We start from the raw sequence: 22,914 nt of genomic DNA, 5'->3' as shown, positions 1-22,914 counted from the left end.
ATTGATTGATTGATTGATTGACTGACTGACTGACTGACTGACTGACTGACTGACTGACTGACTGACTGACTGACTGACTGACTGACTGACTGACTGACTGACTGACTGACTGACTGATTGATTGATTGATTGATTGATTGACCGACCGACCCATTGAATTATATAATTATATAATTCCATGGACCGACCGATCGACTGACTGATTGGTTGATAGTTAATAATTTTATAATAATTTTTTCATTTTTTAAATTTTTATTTTGATTATTTTCAATAATTTTATTTCATGGATTTGCATAATTTTTTTGCATATTTAACTTTTATTGTCCGGTGTGGTATAAATGGTAACGATCATAGCAATTATCATTGACATTATAGTTAATAAAGTTTCTTAATTATTTTTAAATCTTAATTTTTTATCAATTATCAAAAAGATTTTGTGATTTGTTCAAATTTTATGCAAAGAAAAATATCATACATTGTTACGATGGTATTATAAGTGCATGGTATATAGCATGAAATGCATGGACCAGGCTCGGCTAAGCACACATTTCAGTTTTCTGTCCAGTAGCTAGTATAAAAAAGTTTATGATTTTAAGTGGCAATTAACATATGCGCTGCTAAGTGGTAATTAGCATATAATGCAAGTGTGCCATTAAAAAAAAGATTAGAAAATTACACTACTCCCCCCCCCCCACACACAAAGTACCATGTGTTGATTCAAACCCAGAGTACTATAATTAGTGTCATTATTATCTTTATGATTATTGTTAATATATTATGTTGATTTTGTTAATATAAATAAATTATTGATGGTTCCTTTTTTATTTTGAAACGAATGACATTTAATTAATTATCGATTTAACATTTAAGCGTATCCATAGAGGAGGGCTTATATATGGATTATTTAATTAAACTATTAACTAATAATAACTACTACACGGAAATACCCACAACAGGTCTCCGATTTTACCGTGTTTTTTTTTTGCTGAGCTGACAATGTTTTTTTTTCTCCAACATTTTTACCTTTTTATTTTGGCATTCCTGATAAGAGTCTTTTTGGTTATTTTTGGGCTTTGGCAAGATAGTAATATGACAGTCAAGTATACTGACATCGATTATGCTGTTTTTACAGATGCTGGCGAGTTTGTGCTAAAGGTGGTTTATAGTTTCGATTTAATTTACTGTTTTTAATTTTTATTAACCAGAAACTGATCATAGCTAAAAAATGCAATGATATTTTTTAGCAATTTTATATGCATATACACGTGCAATGTATAATTGTATACAATACAATACATACATGTACAATATTTTATTTTAATGTATATATAAAATTATAATGCACAATTATAATCAATCATATACAATATCATTAAATTAATAAATTATTTCTCTTGTGGTCCTTTACTTTGTGTTGTCTGTGAACCAGTGAATGATTGAATCAAAGAACTTAAAATTTAAGTTAATTTAAGTTAAGTTTTAAATCTTATCTTGTGCCAACTCTCATCTTGGCTTGGTGTAGTTGTAGTTGTCATAAATTAGAGTTAGATGTACAGTTTTGTTATTTATTTTATGTTATATTACATAGTTATATGACATATGTAAATTGTAGTTTCTGTGGTTAATTAAGTTTTGTACTAGCTACTATTTCTTTTTATAGCAATTAGTATTGTTTCAGTATTGAAAAAAAATAATGGTGTAATAAGTATAATTATTTTTAATATAAGTGCCATGTTCAATGTTGTTCTTGTGTGCTGACCTAGTTTAATGTGTATATAACTCAATGCATAATTGCATAATAGTTATTTTTGTGTGTCATGTGGTGTGGATGTTGCAACCTTTATTACATAAAAGTTTATAATAAGTTCTGATACTTGTTCAGTTGTACATTCATTTCAAGTTTGTACATTCATTCAGCATACTAGTATTTTGAAATAGCATGAAATGTTCAATATTATTCATTCAATTGATAACATTGATAATATTTTGAATTATGAATATATAAAAAAATGTTTTGCTCCCACAGAATGAATCTCCATACAAGAGGTCCACTTTCAGATACACACCATTGCTGGCCATCATTATGCAGCTCAATCATACTCTGAATTATTCTTTTGGAAAGCTTTTTTTCTGCCTTTGTGATTTGATGGTGGCATTAATTTCTTATTTAATCTTGAAAAATTGTTCCAAGTCAAATTATAGAAATGTCTCCTTATATTTGTGCACTTGGTTGTTCAATCCTTTGTCCCTTATCATTTCAAGTAGAGGCAGCGCTGACTCTGTTATTATTGTCTTCGTTGTTTTGTTTCTTTATTTTTTAACTAAGCCAAAACTAAATTGTTTAGATGTTTGTGCATCAGGATGTTTCTATGGGCTTGCCATTCATTTAAAAATATATCCAGTTATATATTCATTATCTCTTTATTTCTACATTAATTGGAGAACGGCCAACTACAAAAGCAGAACATCTGACATGGAAAAAAAGTTATCTCCAATTGGAACAACTGAAACATATGTCAGGATGATGGTACCAAGCAAAGAATGCATCCTGTTTGCATTATCTGCTTGCTCTGTAATGTCCCTCCTCACATGGATGTTTTATGCAATGTTATGTATTTTTTTAAATTTTTACTTGCTTTTGATTCTGTCTGGCTTCTGTCTGTTCCATAACTGTTAACTTTGAACTATTGCAAAATTTAGTTTAAGGTGTTTCAATTTTGATGAAATCTATTTTTCTGCCTTTCTGTAAAAAAAAGAGAAAGCTTATTTTAATACCTTCAAACCAGAAAAATTATTTTTTAAAAATTAGAGTAGATTAAAAAGTTGGTTTTGAAAAAATTTTCATCCTAGCAACCATTTAAGCATTTAAGAGCTTGATCGCAACACACAAGTTGTAGAACAAGCCCTTTTGTCATTTTAACTGGTTTCTGAAGCATCTAACAATTTAGTTGAATAAATGAAATTAATAAATAATGTAGTGATATAAATGAAATGACTGAAAATATTAAATATAACTTTTTCTGTTATTGAAAACACCTTAGACTATAATATTTGTGATATTAAATTAAAATATTAAATGTTATCTAATAAATTTAATGTTGATACTACGATATTAGTACTTATCATTTGAAGTCTTAAATTTCAATCAAAATACAAGACTAAAAAAAATAAAACAAAATACTCAAAGTTTTTTCAACTTTGAAGAAAAAAGCAATTTTTAAATTTGATACATCAAATAATATTTACTTGGTCAAAAATATTAGAAAATATCAAGAAGTTTTAACAATTTGGAATTAAAAACGTGGGATGTTACACAGTGCAACTCTGGTGTACTAGTTATTCTTCTTTTTTAAGAGCATTGTATTTTTTTTTAAATTACAAATTGATGTTGTAACTACTCTATATTTTCTAATTATTTGTTCAAAGTAAATGTTATTTGACGGATCAAATGTAAAAATAAATTTATTCTTTTAAGTTCAATTAAAAGACTTCAAAAGTTTTTTTAATATGTTTTATTTATTTTTGACATTCGTAAATATTCTTGTAAATGTTATTCCTATATCTATTCCTTAAATTTTTTTCAGTTATGGGGTGGAGTTTATCTACGAAACGTATTTGTATCACATTTTCAGAAAGGATATAAAACATAATTTTTCTCCATATTTCTATCTAATGTACTTAACTATTGGTGACACAGGTAGTGAAAAGCATCCTTTATTTCTTTCATTGGTTGGATTCTTACCTCAGGTATTGGGCAATATTCGTATAATAAAAGTTTTCAACAATTGATTAAACTTTTTGTTAACTATTTCAAATAATTTAAGTTGCAAATGAGGGTGAAACTTTTTCAAGATATCCTTTCATAATATAATTTAGTTTTTAGATATTTTAAAGCTAGGGCTTTACCATTATTTTTCAAATTCGGCTCGAATTCTGCTCCCGCTAAAATTGAGCAGAATAGCAGAATTTTTGCGGGCTATTTGTCTTAATTTTGAATATATGTTTGTGTGCGTGTGTACATTCAGGTAAACGCGTTTGCACATCTAACGTTACTTGTTACACACGTTAACGTGTTTATTAATTATAATTAATCACCGATCGTATTGTATAAATGCAAAATGGTATGAAGCGTGAAGAATTGCGATTGAATAGCTTGGACTAAGCTAATGAAACCATAGCCACAAGATTTAAATGTGCTATCCGATGTAACAACCTAGCCCCAACCGGATTTCAATCAATCAATCTTCGTTTAGCGTCCAGAGACCCAGTTTTCCCAGGTAGGACGTTGTTTTCTTTGCCATCAACTTTTTGCGCCAAATTAGACGATCAGTTGCATCCATTTCATATAAATTTAGAGCTTTCATGTCTTGCTCGATTGTTTGCGACCAAGACTTCTTTGGACGGCCTTTGGGACATGTGCCAGGTACTTCAACATCTGCAAGAAAAGTTATGGCACTGTTTCCACTTCGTTTGACATGACCAAACTACCTCAAACGGTGTTGCAGGCATTCGTCCTTTATATCATCTAAACCAGCACGACGCAGGATTTCGGTAGATTTGATGTGGTCCTTTAGACTAATTCGTTGCATCTATCGGAACATTTTCATGTCGGTTCGTTGAAGTTGTTGTTCCAGTTTGGTTGTCATTGGCCATGTTTCTGCACCATATAACAACACCGGACGTATCACAGATTTATAAAGTCTTGATCGTAGTGGTAGTGGGATGTCACGCCGCATCAATATAGAGGCAAAGAAATGCCATTTATTCCAGGCTGCACGTATGCGTGCTCGAACGGCAGCTTCAGCTGTTACAGGTACAATCAAGAATAACCCCTAGATATTGAAACGATGTGACTTTTTCTACCTTAATGGCTTCAAAAACATTGCTATTTCGAATTTGTTGTTGTGGATTGATGCAAGCAGGACAAACAAAGTTGGAAACTTTAGATAAAGTACCAATTATTTTTGAACAACGTTGTGACACCACTGGTTACACTGCTGACACTTGATTAAATTGTTACCTACACCAGCTTTACAAACTGAACATGGCCATCGTCCAGTAGCTGTGGATTGAATGGGTTCACCGGTGTTCATTGCTTTGGTTTTGCTGGTGTTGACTTTGAATCCATGATCGTCGAGTCTGGTGTTCTAATCTTCAAACATATGTGCTGCATTCTGCTCAGACGTGGCCGTTAAAACGATATTATCAGCATATAAATAACAGTGGACTGAGAATCGAGCCTTGGTGAACTCCAACGCCAATGTCAAATGCATCTGTGTTTCCAACCGTTGTGCTGACGAGAGTCTTAGTATTCGTATACATTTCCATCACAAGTCGAACAAGATATTCTGGAATGAGTTGTCGACGTAGACTCCACCTGATTGCTTCTCGGGGAACTCGATCAAATGCTTTCTCAAGGTCTACAAAAATGTGTGATAGTTGTTGATGCTTTGCGAGGTATTTCTCTTGCAGTTGCCGAAGGATGTGAATTGCATCAATTGTTGATTTCCCCGCTATAAAACCAAATTGATAATTTCCGATTGTGATGCACGACGTTAATCTTCTCTCAATGATTTTCTCGACAATTTTCAGGGAATGTTCTAACAGACGTATACCCCGATATGATGAACAGTTCAATGGATCACCTTTGCGTTTGTATAGCGGGACTGTCATGCTATAGTTCCATTCAGTCGGCATTGAGCAATTTTTCCAGATTTCACGGCAAAGTTGTAGTAACGTTTGGATGTCTGCAGTACCAGATGCTTTGATAATGTCATTTGTGAGTCCAGAGGGCCCTGCTGCCTTTCCATCCTTCATAGCTTTCAGAGCTTCTCTACAGTGATGTCTGAAATCGGACCTTCGATGGGTGGAGCGTCAAAGTTGACATTGATGGGATTTGTTTCATCTAACAGACGGTTGAATTATTCTCTCCACTGTAGTTTGATCTCATATTGTTCAAAAACCATCTCATTTTTGTCGTTTTTGATACATAAGGCACCAACTATGTCTTTTTTCGTACGCTTTGCTTGTTTTGCTATACGATACAGAGATTTCATTTGTTCACCTTTGCTTTTAGTGAGCCACTCTTTGCATTGATCTGTCCAAGCCAGTGTGACTTGACGTTTTGCATAGTTGTTCTTCTCACGGAAAAGTTTATGGTCATCAACAGACTTTGATTTTTGCCATCTCTTGTATGCAGCTTACTTTTCAGCTATTGCATTTTGTACACTGTCATTCCACCACCAAGTGTCCCGTTCATGCTGGCGTTTTGTACCAGTTTTCCCACAAACTGTAGTTGCAGCGTTTATCAAAACGGTCTTGTATGTACTCCATTCTGTACTGGCTTGCGATTGGTGGTCTAACTGGGTTGCGACAATCTGTTGAAATTTTTCTCGATAAATATTGCTTTTCAGCTTCCACGTTTTGATTCTCCAGGGCATTTGTTTAGACTTATGTTTTGACAGTTCGACAACCAGGTCTGCCACAAAGAGTCTATGTTGGGCGACACATGATTCGCCAGGTATAACTTTGACATTTTTGAATAGCCTTCGGTGTTGTTGCTTGACAGCGAAGAAACCAATTTGCGTGGCTGATGGTCCACTTTTGTATGTTATGAGATGTTCCAACCTCTTTCTAAAATATGTGTTCAGTAAACGAAACCCGTGACTTTCAGCAAATTCAAGGATGTGGTTGCCATTTTCATTTCGTTCTCCATAGCCAAAACCGCCATGCACGTTGTCAAAACCATTGATATCGCCTTCAATCAGGATTGTTTCAGATTTTGGTATTGTTGAGATGGTGTCAGAGAACGCAGCCCAGAAGTCGTTTTTCATCTCTTCTGATTCGCCTGTCTGTGGTGCGTATGTAGCAAAAATAATCATTGTTTGCTTTTCCAGGCGAAGCTTGATCCACATGAGATGTGAGTTAATCCTTTTAATATCCAGTACTTCTTGGGCAAGCGGTTCTCTGACAAAAATTCCAACACCATTTTTGGCCGTCTTTTGACCATTCCAGAATAGTTTATATTTTTCTTTGTCTGAGTTGACATGACAAACACCATTCGATTTCCATCGGGTCTCCTGAAGGCAGCAGATGTCAATCCTTCTACGCTCGATCATTTCTGCGATTTCCATGTGGTGGCCAGTCAGTGATCCAACATTGAGCGTTCCAAGTCTAAGTACCATAAAGGGGCCATTCTGAATTTTTCTGCATCATCCCTCCGCTATTGCATACTTCCCAGGGATTCTTGGCACCCCTTGACCACTTAAGGCCTGCTGGGGACTAGGGGCCGCTATTTTTTTGTGATGGCATAGGGATAATTTGGGGAAAAGTTTTTACATCCGGACACCCATCCTGACGACAACCACCAGTTATAAGCGGTGGGCCTAGCCTTTTGCTCAAAAGCACGCAAGGCAGCATGGATGCAGTTTTATGTCATGCCCAGGACCTAACGGATTTATGTTTGCTAATTCGGATTCGAAAAAGTCAAATTCGGTACAGCCCTATTTGTAACTAATTTATAATTTTAGTTAATTTGACGTATCACGTATTAACTTCATGAAGCACAAATGTATTTTACAGATTTTGTTGACAATAATCATTGCTTTTAAATACTGCAAGGATGTCACATTCGCCTGTTTTTTACAGACTTGTATTTTTGTGACGTATAATAAAGTTTGCACATCCCAGGTTATAAAACTTTATTAATTTCTTTTATTGATCTATCATTACATAATTATTTGCAAACTTTTGTGCAGTACTTTTTGTGGTTCTTGGGTTTATTACCCATAATAATGGGTAAAATAGACATATCACTAAAGCAAGCTTCCAAACTATTTTTCATGTGGATAACAGGGCAGGTATGTTCATTTCACGTCTAACTTTTTTCATCTGCTTCATTTTTTTCTTCTGCTTCCGTGTATCAAGACAATAGTAACAGAGGTTTTTAGATCCTTTGAAAAGAATAAAAACGCTTTAGAAGTGGCAATTTATTGGGGTTAAAAAATATATACAATGGTGATTGATTGTAAGTTTTTACTTTTTAAAACAGCGGTCAAGTTGAACAACATTCATATCCTGACATGCATGTAAAGCTTCACTTAGTTGTAATGTTTAATCTTTAAGCTTTCAAATGTATTGGAGATTACACAGACGAAACGTGTTTGCTATTGTGAGAATTTTGAGAGTACTTATATCGTTTAATTGTTGCTAAACTCTTTACTTCAACATTTTTCATAACAAATTATCTTATCTTGTGATTATCTTAATTACAAAACAAATTTTTAATAGAGAAAATTTATTTTAAGGTTATCTGGCTTACATGGGCATATTTTCTAGAATTTCAAAGCTTGAACACTTTCCTCTATGTTTGGATGGCAGGACTACTATTTTTTTCCATTAACAACTACATCATTTACGAAATTATCATTAATTACAGACAAAACAACAATAAATATTTGTTAGTATGATTCTCTATAATTTCTATATTTTAGATCCATTTGTATCTATATTAATTAGGTCAATATTTATCAAACCTGCCTTCTGTGTTTTTTCTAATTTTTGATCGTTGGATTAAAAGCAAATTAAAAATTATATGATATTTAATTCTAATGGATTTATTTGATGGAACATCGTTTAAAGATCAAATTTTATTTGATCTAAAATATGGTTAAGAGACCAAAAAAATTCTTTTGTCAGGTCACCACGCTTCTTTAAAAGGTTAAAAGTCTACTACACTCTTCCTAGGTTCAGAGAAATCAACAACACGCACAAACATCGTATTTTAATAAAGTAATAAGGTACCTCGACATGTTTTTATTGCTAATTCGATAGTAATTACCGCTGCGTACAGTATAAATTGCTTAGTTCGCGGTACATGGCGAAACAACCTAGGTACACAGCTTAGGTCTGAGAAGAAATTGAATTTTCTTTTACAGCATTTACAAATTTAAAGATATATATTTTCATAACGTTTTATTAAGTTTTATTTATTGGTATAATGTTACAAGTGAGCGATGTCTACGTAGGAGTGAAACATCGTTCTCAAAAACATCGATGTGGTTCGTTACGCGTGGATTCAATTGTTTCGTGAGGTTTTTGTTCAACAGGCCAGAATTTTGTCGTCGATTTTTGAGAGTTCGACTACATAATATCATAGATATCAGATATAGAGGTGATATATCAGATATCAGATATAGAGGTGATATATCAGGTGATATCAGAGACAGAAGTGTTAGGCAAGCTTAAAAGAAAATCTATTGGATAAGACATGATAATTAGTATTAGATATAAGAAAAAAATAATTTCAGTAAAAAAGGAAGAGAATTTTTCTACTAGTTCAAAAGCAAATAACAAGATACCGCAGTAATTAAGAAAAAAGTAAGAAACTTGAAGTTGCCATACCGCTAAAAAGAAATAAATTTACGATTGAAAATTGTTCAAATTTTCGATCATTTTTTAAATTTAGAGCCTTTGTTGATACTTTCATAATGCATCATTCATATTAAATGCACCAAAAAATAATTTCGAAATGTTATTTGTATTATGCAAACTTAGGAAAACCCCCACAGCCTTTTAAAATAAGCAAGCTGAAATTTCATTGCATGATGGTTTTATTCAATTTCTTAAGATGTTGTCATGACGTTTATGTTCATATGCATTTTGTACCTTCGATTATTTTTATATTCCATTATTTTATGATGGTTTCAAAGTTTTGCACTGACTTTAAATTGTTATTCAGCAGTTACCAATTTTCTTAATTTTTAAAGTATTTAACTTTGAGCTCAGTTATTGTAATTTCAATCCGGCCTGGCAGTGTTGCAGTCAGAAATTTTTTGTGAGATTTTGAATTTTTTTAAACATTTTTCTTATAAAAATTTGACGACTTTTTTTCGCTTATTCCACGTTTTTTTATGATTTCTATACCCTAACTTTTCTTTTTCTTTTGATGTTTGCAAGACAATACTGTTTTTAAAGGGTGGCACCACCATTTGAAACCAGAATTCATTAAGTTTGCATAGATATTTTGTTAAATTTAACCTTAACCTCAACAAAAATGTCTACTGTTGTTTGTGAGCTTCAGCTCTAAAGCTTCCTCCTTGACTACGCCTCCGCAGCCTGAATTGGAATACAATTTGAAGATGATAACGCCTCCCGCTGACATAACTCTAGTCATCAAGCTTTGCAGCTACTCAGTTTCACACCACAATTCATGCTTCAAAAAATGAACGAAACAATGAAACTTTGTTTATCCGTAGTCTAAGTTCTCGTCTTTTAATCCTGATCTATTGACAAACAATCATCAAGTCCTTCCATTGATAATTTTGTTGTGATTAGCTGACGATGAATACAACAGTTTTTAGGCCTCAGAATAGATAATGTCGTGTTCGTGTTATTTCTTGGCGATATAACATAACATAACATAAAGAAATGATGGGCGATATATCCTCTGTGTTTTAAACAATGATTGAGATAAGTAGCGATGTGGCCTCTCGATATGTCTTTTCAATTTATCTCTTGCTTTGTTGCATATTCACGAGTAAATTCATTGACACCCCGAAACTAAATTTTATTTAGTAACAAAAATTTAATAGAAAATAAATGTTACAGGGCTGACCAGAATAAAATATTAAAAAATTTATGCAGTCAGACTACCAAAGTCTTCCACATCTGGATTAAATTAACATGAAACATAACCTGAACTTTGGAACTGGAATAAGACCAGTATTTCACCACCTTAAACTGCCACTCAAATGTGTATAGCAGTCAAAGCACAGATTGATTCAAGGTCAGTTTGAGTTTCATCAAGTCAACTTGCGATATCACTTGGATCATTCTTGTTTAAAAAAAACTAAAAATCTTGGCGATCTTTTCTACTGCTTCACGTTTTTTTCTACTTTTTTGTGCTTCTTTTCTGCAGCAGGACCACTCAACCGCTTTTGTCCAACACTCATGTTGATTAAGTTTTTCCAAAAATAATCTATATAGGTATGGAAAAATTGTTTAAGAAAATAATTTTTGAAATACATTTTGTATTAAGAACTTTATTATTTATTATTAGTCCAGGTCCGTGAACACCTTCCTGCCGATTGTGGCGCCAAGCATATCTTTGTGTACGGAACGCTCCATGATCCAATCCATCGGGGCCAGAACTCATCCGGCGCAGTATACACCACTGTCTGACGCCACTATAAATCTTGAACCACCGGGATCATCGCCCCTCTGATCAAACACAACTTGGTGACCCGTTACCAAATGGGCCAACTACCGCAGGCATACGGCGGTCAACACCTGTTACCGCGTTAAAGTCGCTCAGGCAAATGATGAGGTCGGTGGGCCTGGTGAAGCGAAACAAGTCCTCCAGTGCGCTGTAAAAGAGATCTTTGGTATCAGCTGTCGCTTCATTAGTTGGCGTGGACAATACTTTGGCTGTAGTTGTTCGCCAGACAAACGAGGGTAGGTAGCAAGCCGAGTAGTGGTTAAAGCAACCAAATTGTCTTGAAGACGCACTACCACGCCTCATTTTCGGTTAGGGTTTACTTTCTTAGCCTTTCCCTAGAAAGGCTGTAGCCACAAGGCAGTAGAGGTTTGAAATCAGAGTTTACCTTTTCCTAGATGGGTGGGTAACGAGCCCCATCAACCCGAAGCGACTAGTTTTGATGCGCTAGTTACCCCCCTTCGCCCCTTCTCTCGTTAGTTTAAACAGTTTCGCCACGAGAAGGCCAGGAGTTGGATTCTGACTGTCAGAAGCTATTTGAGACGCACGCCATGGAGGTGTTTTAATTGTGATGAGAGCTTAACCTCATCACCACCTCCGGCTATGTTTTTGAAATTTAATAAGAACTACTTAATACTAAGTATTGTAATATATACAAAGCCTGTGTTCTATACATTTACACTGTAACACTTATACATAGCCTGTGTTCTGTACATTTTTGATCAAACCAAAATCAGTTGCTAAATTTCATCCCTAATCTTTGCCTCATGTGTTTCTCAACCTTGGTAGGTTTTGCATGCATTTAAACCTGACTGGGCGGAATATTTAATAATATCAATAAATCGTGAGACGACGCCCCTATATTACCAAGAGAGATGTAAAATGAAAAAATTTTTAAATTTGTTTATTGTCTCAATGAACATTTTTTGAAGAACTGTAAATCGATGAAAAATAAATAAAGCAACAAACAGAAAGTACACGATCACGTAAAAAATGCTGATTTGCAAGATTGTTTAGATCACATTTCACATTTTAATACTCCTAAATAATAGATGTCTGAAAACAAGGGTTTAACCACACTCCAAAAAACATATTTGAAATCAAAAATAGACAGGTGGTTATCAACAATGAATTGACAGGCGAGCTGTATTTGTTGTTTGTAATTAATATATTGTTTGTCGGCTAACATGTTTTTCAATCTCGTAGTTGTTTGCTGGTTCAATTGGCTAGCTGCTTGGCTTGTTGTGGATTGTTGCAAGCTGGCGTCCCTGCACAACATGCTGGCTATGAAGGCTGCCATGGCATTGGCAACAACTCGAAATCTAAATGAATTATTTATTAATAACAGCATTATCCACGACGTAATCCATTTTCCACGAACAATAATAATTCACTGATAAAATAACAAATTCAAACTCTGTAAAATAAAATTATAATATTGTTAAAAAATAAAACTCTGTAGAATAAAATAAAATATAATATTATATTGATTCAATGCGGCATTCATTTTTTGTAATAAGCTGAAATTTATTTACGCTCTGCAACGAAAGATCCATTTAACGCCTGGCACTTTACAACATATCCATTTAAAATTTACTTTTAAACACAAAACATTATTGAGATATTGCGATAAGCAACACACACACAAACACACACACCCACACACACATCATTGAGAACAGGGATCACGCTCAACAAGAAGCACTAGACACAAATGCTGAAATGAAGCGAATAAATAACTGGGAACAATTAAGCCAGCTTATTGATGGGCTATTGGATTTTGTTAAACTAAAATCAAATGTTCATAAAGAGATTAAAAGCAGGGCGACTAATATTGGCAATGCCTTTATAAAATTGAAAGCGTTGGAATTGAGCAGAAAGACGCAAACGATTCAAAATCTATTGCCGAGTGCAGTGTTCTTTCCACCAACATCAAGGGTGCGGAACCAAGATGAATCATCAGCAATAGATACAGGAGCTGATGCAGACAGTGAATCGGCTGTTGACGCTAGTTCTGTCAAGCGAAAAGACCGAACACCTCCAGAAAGTGGGAGCAAATTAAACAAAAGAAAAAAAGGACTAATAAAATTTTCTCCTAGTGAGATAGTAGAACAACGTTCTAGCAATGAATGGAAACTGGTGCAAAAAAAGAAAGACAAGCAGAATGAATGCCAAGAACAGCTTCTAAACCAGCCTTTGCTAAGTCGAAACCAAAAATGCAAAAACATAGACCAGATGCTCTGATGTATGTATGTATGTTTCTTCTATGTCAGTGAAGAAGCCAATCAAATGTTATAAGTGCTGGCATTATGGACATCTGGCAACGCAATGCAAAAGTTCTGTGGATCGATCCAAACCTTGCATTAAATGTGGTAAAGAAGGGCACAAAGTTGCAGATTGTAAAAATGAAGCACGATGCGCATTATGTGATGAAAATAGTCTTTCCGGAAGTAGTGTTCACGTTAGTGGTTCTAGTAGATGCCCAGTTTATAAAAAAAGCACTTCAATTGACTAAAGGAAAAAGACTAAAACAAGAAGATATTGCAACTAAATCTTAACCACTGTGAGGCCGCGCATGATTTGCTCATGCAGACTGTGCGTGAATTGAAGGTGGATCTAGCAATAATTTCGGAGCCTTATAAGCATATAGATACGCAACCGTGGGAAATGGATAGCAGTGGAAAAGCAGTCATCTGGTCCTGTGGCAAACTTCCTTTTCAGAAAGTAATTAAAAACATTAAAGCAGGTTTTGCTACAGCAAAAGTTGGAAATGTCTACTTCTATAGCTGTTACGCTTCACCCAGTCTTTCATTTGAAGAATTTGTGGACTTTCTTGATCGGCTAGCTCAAGATGCAAATCAATACTCCCCCGTTGCTATAGCCGGAGACTTCAATGCTTGGGCGGTAGATTGGGGTAGCAAAGAAACAAATTGCAAGAGGGAACGCACTGTTAGAAGCGATGGCTACATTGAATGTAGTTCTGTTGAATAACGGAGATAAACATACTTTCATCAGAGGAGAAGCAAATTCAGTGGTAGACCTTTCCTTTGTTAGTAGTTGCCTTGTTAAAGGAAACTACTCCTGGGAAGTCTTGGATGTTTACACTGCAAGCGACCCCTGCGCACTGTTTTCGGAAGTATACGCTGATTCCAACTTTAAAAAATCCTAGATGCGGATAAATGATAATGGATGGAAAGTAAAATTTTTTGACCCAATTGCTTTTATGGTGGTTTTGAATCGTGAACCAATTGTCGTACAGAATGCTGAAAAGAAAGCAGAAGATTTGATAAGAAGAAGAATTATAAAAAGCATGCGATGCGAGCATGCCTCAAAAACATTATATGAAGAAGCGCTTATCGGTTCATTGGTAGAGTGAAAACATTAGCACCTTTCGAAAAGAATGCCTAAAAGCGAGAAGAGCATCACAACACTCATGGAAAAAACCTAATTATAAGGAACTGAAACCAGAATACAAAAAAGCTCGTTTAAAACTCAACAAAGCAATTAAAAATAGTAAAAAACAATGTTGGGTAAATCTTACTAATGAAGTTGAAAAAAATCCGTGGGGTCGGCCTTACAGAGCTGTCATGTTCCATTTGAAAAACCGGCCAATACCATCGCCCACTTGCCCCCAGCTCTTGAACAAAATAGTTACTACTTTATTCCCACAACAAAACAGCCACTATTACAGAAGAAAATGTTGTGAAATTAATGACATCCGGCCTATCACAAAACGCCAACTCATGGAAGCTAATCAATCAATCTTCGTTTTGCGTCCAAAGTCCCGGTTCCCCGAGGTAGGACGTTGTTTTCTTTGCCATCAACTTTTTGCGCCAAATTAGACGATCAGTTTAATGATCGTCATGGAAGCTAGTGATAGAGTAGGAAATAACAAAGCTACAGGCTTAGACGGAATTCCAAACATTGTTTTAAAAACAGCCATCAAAAAGGCACCGAAACTGTTTCTGGAGGTGTACAATTCATGTCTTAGAGAAGGTGTATTTCCTACTAGATGGAAGCAGCAGAGACTAGTGCTTATTCCTAAGGGAAAGAAACCTCCGGAAGAGCCATCATCTTATCGACCGCTATGTATGTTAGATACGGCTGGTAAAATATTGGAAAGAATTATTCATCAGAGGATTGAAGAAGTTGTGGATCCGCAGCTTACGGACAATCAATTCGGTTTCCGAAAAGGTCGATCATCGCTTGATGCAGTGAATCTTGTTGTTAATAAAGCCAGAGATGCTATTGCAGGAAAAAGATGGAAAGAAGGAAAAATGAAGAACTGTTTGGTGGCTACCTTGGACATCAAAAATGCTTTCAACTCTGCCAACTGGAATTGCGTCCTGCGTACCCTTGATGAGTTAAACGTACCAGTATATTTACAGAAAATGGTAGTAAGCTATTTCTCACAGAGAAAATTAAAATATGATACAAATGCAGGACCAAAAGAATACAACATAACGGGAGGGGTACCACAAGGTTCCGTTCTGGGGCCTCTTCTATGGAAGGTAATTGCCTATTAAAAAACTCGCTGAAGAAAGAAAGGTTTTTTACCAGCGAAAAAACCACGGCACTGAGCACAGAAAAACTCAAAATGGAAGAACGACTACATAGCGTGCATCGAAGGCAAATGCAGTGGAACTAATCAACAGCTGGTAGATGGACATATCGACTTATACCACAAATAAGTATCTGGGTGAACCCTAATCATGGTGAGGTAAATTACTACTTGACGCAAATGCTCTCTGGTCATGGATGCTTCCGAGCATGTCTTTATCGTTTTGGGCATGATGATTCGTCGAAGTGCCCTTCTTGTCCGGAAATTAATGAAAATGCAGAACATGTATTTTTTGAATGCCCACGTTTCAATGGGTCCAAGAGTAATCTGGAAACTGTTCTCAAACAGAAACTCCGGCCAGAAAACATAGTAAAGGCAATGCTCACATCTAAAATTGCTTGGGATGCGATCGATTCATTTTCGTTTGAGGTTCTCCGAAATCTACGTACGATAGAAAGACAAAGAGCAAACAAAGTTGGATAATAGAAGCAAACAAAGTTGGAAAATAGAAAAATACATTAAAGGTAGAAATTAACAGAAGGAAAAGCAAATAGCTATGATCCTCTCCCCGTGTAGTAATGCCTGGTTTTTATTTATTGATCACCTCACTAACTCACTAAGTCATCATCTGGCATATTAATTTCCTTTTTTTATGCCATTACTTCATTTTATTGTCAATTTATTTTCTTTTCTTTTATTTATTTTATTATTATCATTTATTATTTATCTTATTCTATTCTATTTTATTTTTTATGTTTAAACATTTTTTCTTTCTCCGTTTTTTTTTATTTATTTACTTATTTGTTTAATTTTGTACTACTGCGTTGCATGCTGTAACAGTTTCTGAGTCTGTCAGATCCTGATTTATAAAGAATAATAATAATAATAAATAAGATGTTTAGTCGACAAAGTAGAAAAATTTTTTTCAAGAATTTGTCGATGGTATTGCTCTTATTATTGATCAAAGTCAAATATATGCTCAACAAAAAATAGACATGGATTTGAACTGAAATCTTATCAATCACAACGTTTTATTGAATTTCTCCTTTTTACTGGCTATCATAAGACTGCAACATCAAAATAGTAACTAATGCCTTAAGTCGTCAACATTTTAGAAATATCAAGCAAAACTTTCATTTAGGTGACAATAAAAATTTCGATTTCATGATAAGGTTTATAAAATCCGTCAATATGTTAACTTATTGAATGCAAATTTTCTAAAATTTGGTGTCTTCTCCCACAATCTCAGTATTGATAAACAGATGATCCCATATTTTGGGAGGCATTCATGTAAAATGTTTATGAACGGCAAACCTGTTCGCTTTGGGTTTAAAATGTGGTGTCTTTGTTCTTCTGATGGACACCTTTTCCATTCTATCCCCTATGCTGTACGTGAATCTCGATTAATTGGCTCAATATTAGAAGACACCAAGTAGCTTCAAAAGAAAGAGATAGAAGCTTTTGACAGTTGTTTTGACATAGAAAACGAAATTCTGGCTGTCAAATGGAATGACAATTCTGTAGTAAGCCTAACAAGCAATTTTCAATCAGTTGAGCCTCTCCTGACAGCAAAAAAGTTTTCATGATCTGAAAGAAAATCTATCCTGATTCAACAACCAAGTCTCAATGCATCCTACAATGCTAATATGGGTGGAGTAGATCTGTTAGATAATTTTGCTGTAAAATATAGAATAGGAATCAAGGAAATAATGGTGGTGGCTTTATTTTGTAAATTTTTGTTGAAAATGCTCTTTGCAGAGCATGAAAAGTTTATCGACTTGTAAATGGCAGCTAAATTGATTTATTAGAATTTCGTCGCCGGGTTGCCATTAAGCTTTTATCCACTAAAGCTCCTGACGACGATTGCTAGTCCAATAAAATTTTATGCGGATTTCCATCATCCATGAAAAAATTATCAGATCCTAGAGTGATGTCGAATCATTACATTTTGAAACATCCCAAAAGACGCAGGCTCATATATTTTAAAATATATAGTTAAAAAGTTCGACATGTTAAATTTGCGGCAAAAGTATGGTGGGCATCCATGCTAAATGTTTCACAATATACCACAAGTGACAAACAAAGAAGACAATTAATTTTGTATCTACACTGTTAATATTCTGAACATTATATCAAAAATTTAAAATATACTGAATCCTGTCGACATTATTGTCCTAATTTTAATATGTTTCTCTCACACTGATTTCATGTAGCGGCGTAAATGGGTTAGATAGCCAGAAGTGAAAGTGGGTTCAGTCTATTTTGGCGAATTCGAATCCTTAGTTCATTCCTAACGAGCGCCATTTGGAGAATGAATATTTTCCTTAACTGTTTGCGTTAGGAGCCATAAAACAAGTTTAAATGCTATATAAACATTTTGTAGAAGTGTGTGCCAGATTTATGCAATGAAGACCATCTCATGTCAAAATTGTGCAAAAACTTCACTTAATCTTACCGCACTTGCTCCAGAAATATCAACGACACACACAGCGTACGTGAATAGACGAGAAAACGACGCTTCTAACAAATCGCGAATGTTAGGTGGAGAAATCTATTCATTCGAAACGGCACTGCAAAGTGGAACCAGGCACATTTTAAAGCTCTTAATAACATTCATAATCATGGCCCTATAGAAATATATTCCCATTGTTTTTGAGACTTTTAATAATCTGAAGTTTCTCCGTGGTTAGAGGCTCCAAAAGTATGGCTTGCAACCAAAAACACAAAAATCCTTGAGGTTAAATTATATAACAAGTGATCTATAAGATGAAGGGACCCTATAATATAAAAATAAATTCCTTTATAAATGTACAAAGACATTATAAAATGTTTTGGGGTAACTCTCTTATGGTGTTCCTGATCTGAAAAGCCCATGGGCACTGGCTCCATAAGCCCACTGAGTCAGTTTTTAATACGTTGTTTATTTTTCTCAGATTTATAACATTGTCTGACATGTTGTAACAGATTCTGCGTCTACATCTGATTTTTTAAAGAATAAAAACATGTATTGCGACATGTGAAATCATAATTTTATATTTTTATACATTTTATACGTGTGAAATCAACAATTAACGTTGCGACTTGGTTGCGTCTACTGCTTTCAACAAAACTGAATAAAGTCAGTTAGAGTTAGAATGAACATTCAACAACAGCAACCAGCTGAAGTGATTTTGTTTTCACCCACCAATGGTTGGTAAAGAAAAAAGATTTTCTTTCAGTATATCTCAGAGTTTTCAAACATATAATTTATAAAATTATAATTTTGAGAGTTGTTGAGTAATACGTTCATTAAAAAAGTTGTTTTTCAATACGTCGTAAAAACAACCACGATAATAATTGTAATAATAATAATAATAATAATAATAATAGAAAATAATAATAATAATGTACAATCATTATTTTACATAAAAAAACAACACAAAAGTTTTAATTTCAAATCGTGACAAAATTTTTTTTTCAACCTTAAAGAAAAATTTGACTTTTTTCCCAATCCAATTACTCCGAACAATCCAAGGCCAGATTTGTCTTCTCCCAGCGTGATTAGGCATCCTGTCGTTTGCACTAGAGTTGAAGTAACTAACGATTTGTTGTTGTTTCGTAGTTGTCGCGTACACAATTCAAGTATTTTATTCCAGAATAGAAATAACTTGCCTTCATTACTTTGACTGAAAAATAACGTTTTCAAATAGAAATTTCCAAATAAAAAACAAAATTATTGTTAATCTCAGCGGGCAAAAAATGATAGCAAGATAAGAATGATGAACGTGAAGTCAGGATTCAGGGAAGTTTTTGCTACAGGCAGGAAATTTCTGTGATTCAAGCAAGGTTGAGACACTCGATAGAAAATATGAAAAAACAGTATGCCCATTGTGAAGCGACAAGCCGACAACTATCAATTTGTTTTTAAAGTTTACCGGTTGGGCTAAAAAATTGCGCCACATCAGTGCATACTTCTTAGAAATTTTAAATGACGATAGATGCGAAAAATGTACATTGTCGATAATTATTTCACTTGTGGCCCTGACACGTACCTCGGTGAATCCTGACTCCAGAGAAGCAACATAGTAAAGTAAAATAAACTATTTGTGTTCAAAAGCAGCTTGAGTTTGAACAATCGATAAATATATTACATTATGTATTACATAAACGTTAAATAAATAAGAGACCAAATTTCTCGCCTCAAATTAATGCAAGTCGCCATGACAACATAACAACTAGTGGTCGATTTAAAACTTACCAAACTATATTTAATATTCAAATTTGTTCATAAATGTTTTTTAAATTTGTTGTACATTCAAATTTATTTAACTTTCTACAATAAAAAAATTAATTGGCACTGATGCCGATAAAACATTTATGGAAATAGGCCTGCTAATAAATAGTAATAAACCAGCGTCGTTTTCCCAAAATTTAAAACAAAATAGAATATTAATAAGAAGTATTGAAAGTAATAAGAAACTTTTGAATGCTACTAGTCCCGTAGACATTATGCATATATATATATATATATATATATATATATATATATATATATATATATATATATATTGTCAGAATTATGAAATAACACTGACTAAAAATACTGCAAAATTTTCAACGCGAAATTTATTCACTCGATAGGGGGCATGGTGCAAGTTAATTTACTCGATAGGTGACGACGATTTTTTTTGTTTTGCAATTTAGATGACGTCATAAATTATTAAAAATTATTTTAAAATTTAATTAGTAGTTTTTTTTATTAATGGGACATACCTTGGAAATTTTTATGTTTTTAAAACACCCGAAACAAAATCTAATTTTGCTTTGATAAGGAAGGGTGTGAAAAGACTGGGAGACTGGGCTGACTAGTGAGGCAGCTTCGAATAATCAGTGCCTATTCTGGTCCCTAAGAGACTTAATACGTGATTCTATCCTCATTGGCATAGTTTCAGAAACGTCTTAAGTTCTCAAAAAGAGTCAGCCTTGGGTTCACTAGTTAGAGAGCCTCGAGTAATCAGTGCCTATTCTGGTATCTAAGAGACTTAATGCGTGATTCTATGCTCATTGGCATAGTTTCAGAAACGTCTTAAGTTCTCAAAAGTGGATTTGGTACGAGACTCTATGCTCATTGGCATAGTTTCGCACGCGTACTAAAGTTACACAATTTGTTTCCAGTGTTGTTCTGACTCTTGTTGTTTTGTGTTGGTCGTGCGAAAGCCGATCAGACTCGACGGCCCAGTGAAAACAGGCCAGGGTTGTGCGAAAGCCGACCGACTGACAGACAGGCCCAGTGAAAACAGGCCCTTGGTCGTGCGAAAGCCGATCAGACTTGACGGCCCAGTGAAAACAGGCCAGGGTTGTGCGAAAGCCGACCGACTGACAGACAGGCCCAGTGAAAACAGGCCTTGGGTTCTGTGAAAACGAATCCGCCTCGTTGTTTTGTTTCTTGTGCTATTTGTGGACCTAGGGTTCTTTGCTGGATTCTATACTCATTGGTATAGTTTCACACGCAGCTTGCAATTTCCATAGGCTCCGATTTTTGTAATTTTTCCACATTCATTTCATTTATTTCTTGGAGTTGTATCGACATCACTATCGGTTACACACGTCGAGGTTGTACGATTAAACGCCAAGAAACATATCCCAAGTCGAAGACCCAACAAGAAGAAGTTCTAATTCCTGTATTCCAGTTTGTTCATTGACATTTACATTATTATAAAGTTCATTAGTTCAATTCCTTTTTATTTACTTCCGTCGATTAATAAAATTGTTATCGAATATTTTTCTTTACGCGTTCGTGTGTTACTCAGTAAAATCATATAATTCGAAAAAGCCCAGTGCCACACAGGACTGGTCGAACTCACGTTAAAAATATACACAAAAATTATTGTCGGACCATAAAAAAATTCCCTGAGAAAGATAGAGGAGGAGATTATCTCACACCACCAGTTGTTTTAATTGTTTTCATTTATAAATTTTCCGACAATTAACGCCCAACGTGGGGCTTAGTCATAATTTGAAAATCTCCTTATCATTTATTTTAAAATTTCCGACAATATATATATATATACAAGACCATGTTGGTGAAAGACCATAATTTTTACAATGTTCTATAAATTCCTACCAAATGTTTGGCGTTAATGCCAAACATTCGGTAGAATTTATGGAACCAAACATTCGGTAGAATTTATAGAACCAAACATTCGGTAGAATTTATAGAAACAAACATTCAGTAGAATTTATAGAACTAAACATTCGGTAGAATTTATAGAACCAAACATTCGGTTGAATTTATAGAACCAAACATTCGGTAGAATTTATAGAATATTGTAAAAATTCTATAGATTTTTCGTTTTTTCGAAAAAACGAACTACAAACATTAACGCCAAACATTCGGTAGAATTTATAGAATATTGTAAATATATATATATATATATATGTATTACCAACATATATATATATATATGTAAATGTAACCACATTTATGTATTTATTTCATATCTATGATATTCAATATCTTTGTTATATGTTTGATCTTTGTTTGGGTTTCGATAAATGTGCTTCGATAAATGTGCTGCGATAAATGTGCTGCACCACGTGATTGACATATTTTATAATTTATTTGATTTATGAGTTTCGTATGAATAAGCCTGTAATTGATTACTGTTTTACAGGTATGTTTTCTTTAATTTATATCTCTGTATTATTTTATATTATTTGATTATATGACATTTAATTTGTTTGAATAAACTGTTTTACAGATTAATAAATCAGGTTTTATTTAGAAACAATCTTACAAATCAATTACAAGTTATATTCCAAAAAAAAAAAAAAAAGAAGAGAAAGAAAGAAAGAAAGAGAAGATGTCTTCAGATAAGTTATTTTTTTATATTATAAAAAGAAACGATAATTTCGAATTGACGGCTTTGTCAGAAAATAAATTAGCGTGGTATAATTTGCCCGATGATAATAAAGATTTGGCTGAACATAAAGTTTTATGCTCAAAGCGAGTGATAAAAAATACAATTATGACAATAAAACCGATTAATGGTTACCGCAAAATTGGCATAACGATTGATGACGAATTAAGAAAAGAATATTATGACGAAGACGGCAATTTATGCTTTTTAAACATGCCACTAGAAGAAGCTAATATAAG

At 34.1% G+C, this 22,914-nt stretch overlaps 3 protein-coding genes across 3 annotated transcripts in view; 1 reads left to right on the top strand and 2 right to left on the bottom strand.

The window, feature by feature from the left end:
- Positions 1-996: 996 nt before the first annotated feature.
- Positions 997-8,468, top strand: HELRODRAFT_157380 (hypothetical protein; the record flags this gene model as incomplete). The annotated part of the gene is made up of 9 exons (XM_009023408.1): positions 997-1,155; positions 2,027-2,484; position 2,810; positions 3,355-3,425; positions 3,585-3,674; positions 5,754-5,772; positions 7,582-7,689; positions 7,758-7,859; positions 8,307-8,468. 9 exons carry the CDS (start codon positions 997-999, stop codon positions 8,466-8,468), a joined length of 1,170 nt encoding a protein of 389 aa, XP_009021656.1.
- A 2,403-nt stretch (positions 8,469-10,871) lies between these two features.
- HELRODRAFT_176066 (hypothetical protein) lies at positions 10,872-11,521 on the bottom strand (the record flags this gene model as incomplete). The annotated part of the gene is made up of 2 exons (XM_009023407.1): positions 10,872-10,978; positions 11,290-11,521. 2 exons carry the CDS (start codon positions 11,519-11,521, stop codon positions 10,872-10,874), a joined length of 339 nt encoding a protein of 112 aa, XP_009021655.1.
- A 712-nt stretch (positions 11,522-12,233) lies between these two features.
- HELRODRAFT_83268 (hypothetical protein) overlaps positions 12,234-22,914 on the bottom strand; it is a gene marked incomplete at both ends in the record, with an annotated part of 14,879 nt that continues 4,198 nt past the window's right edge. Inside the window, 2 exons of the mRNA XM_009023406.1 lie at positions 12,234-12,537; positions 19,238-19,441. Coding sequence (XP_009021654.1) covers positions 12,234-12,537; positions 19,238-19,441 — 508 coding nt within the window. The remainder of the gene's footprint in view (positions 12,538-19,237; positions 19,442-22,914) is intronic.

This window comes from Helobdella robusta, assembly GCF_000326865.2.
Source record: "Helobdella robusta unplaced genomic scaffold HELROscaffold_36, whole genome shotgun sequence".
Lineage (NCBI taxonomy): Eukaryota > Metazoa > Annelida > Clitellata > Rhynchobdellida > Glossiphoniidae > Helobdella > Helobdella robusta.
This window is presented reverse-complemented; position numbering and strand designations above follow the sequence as displayed.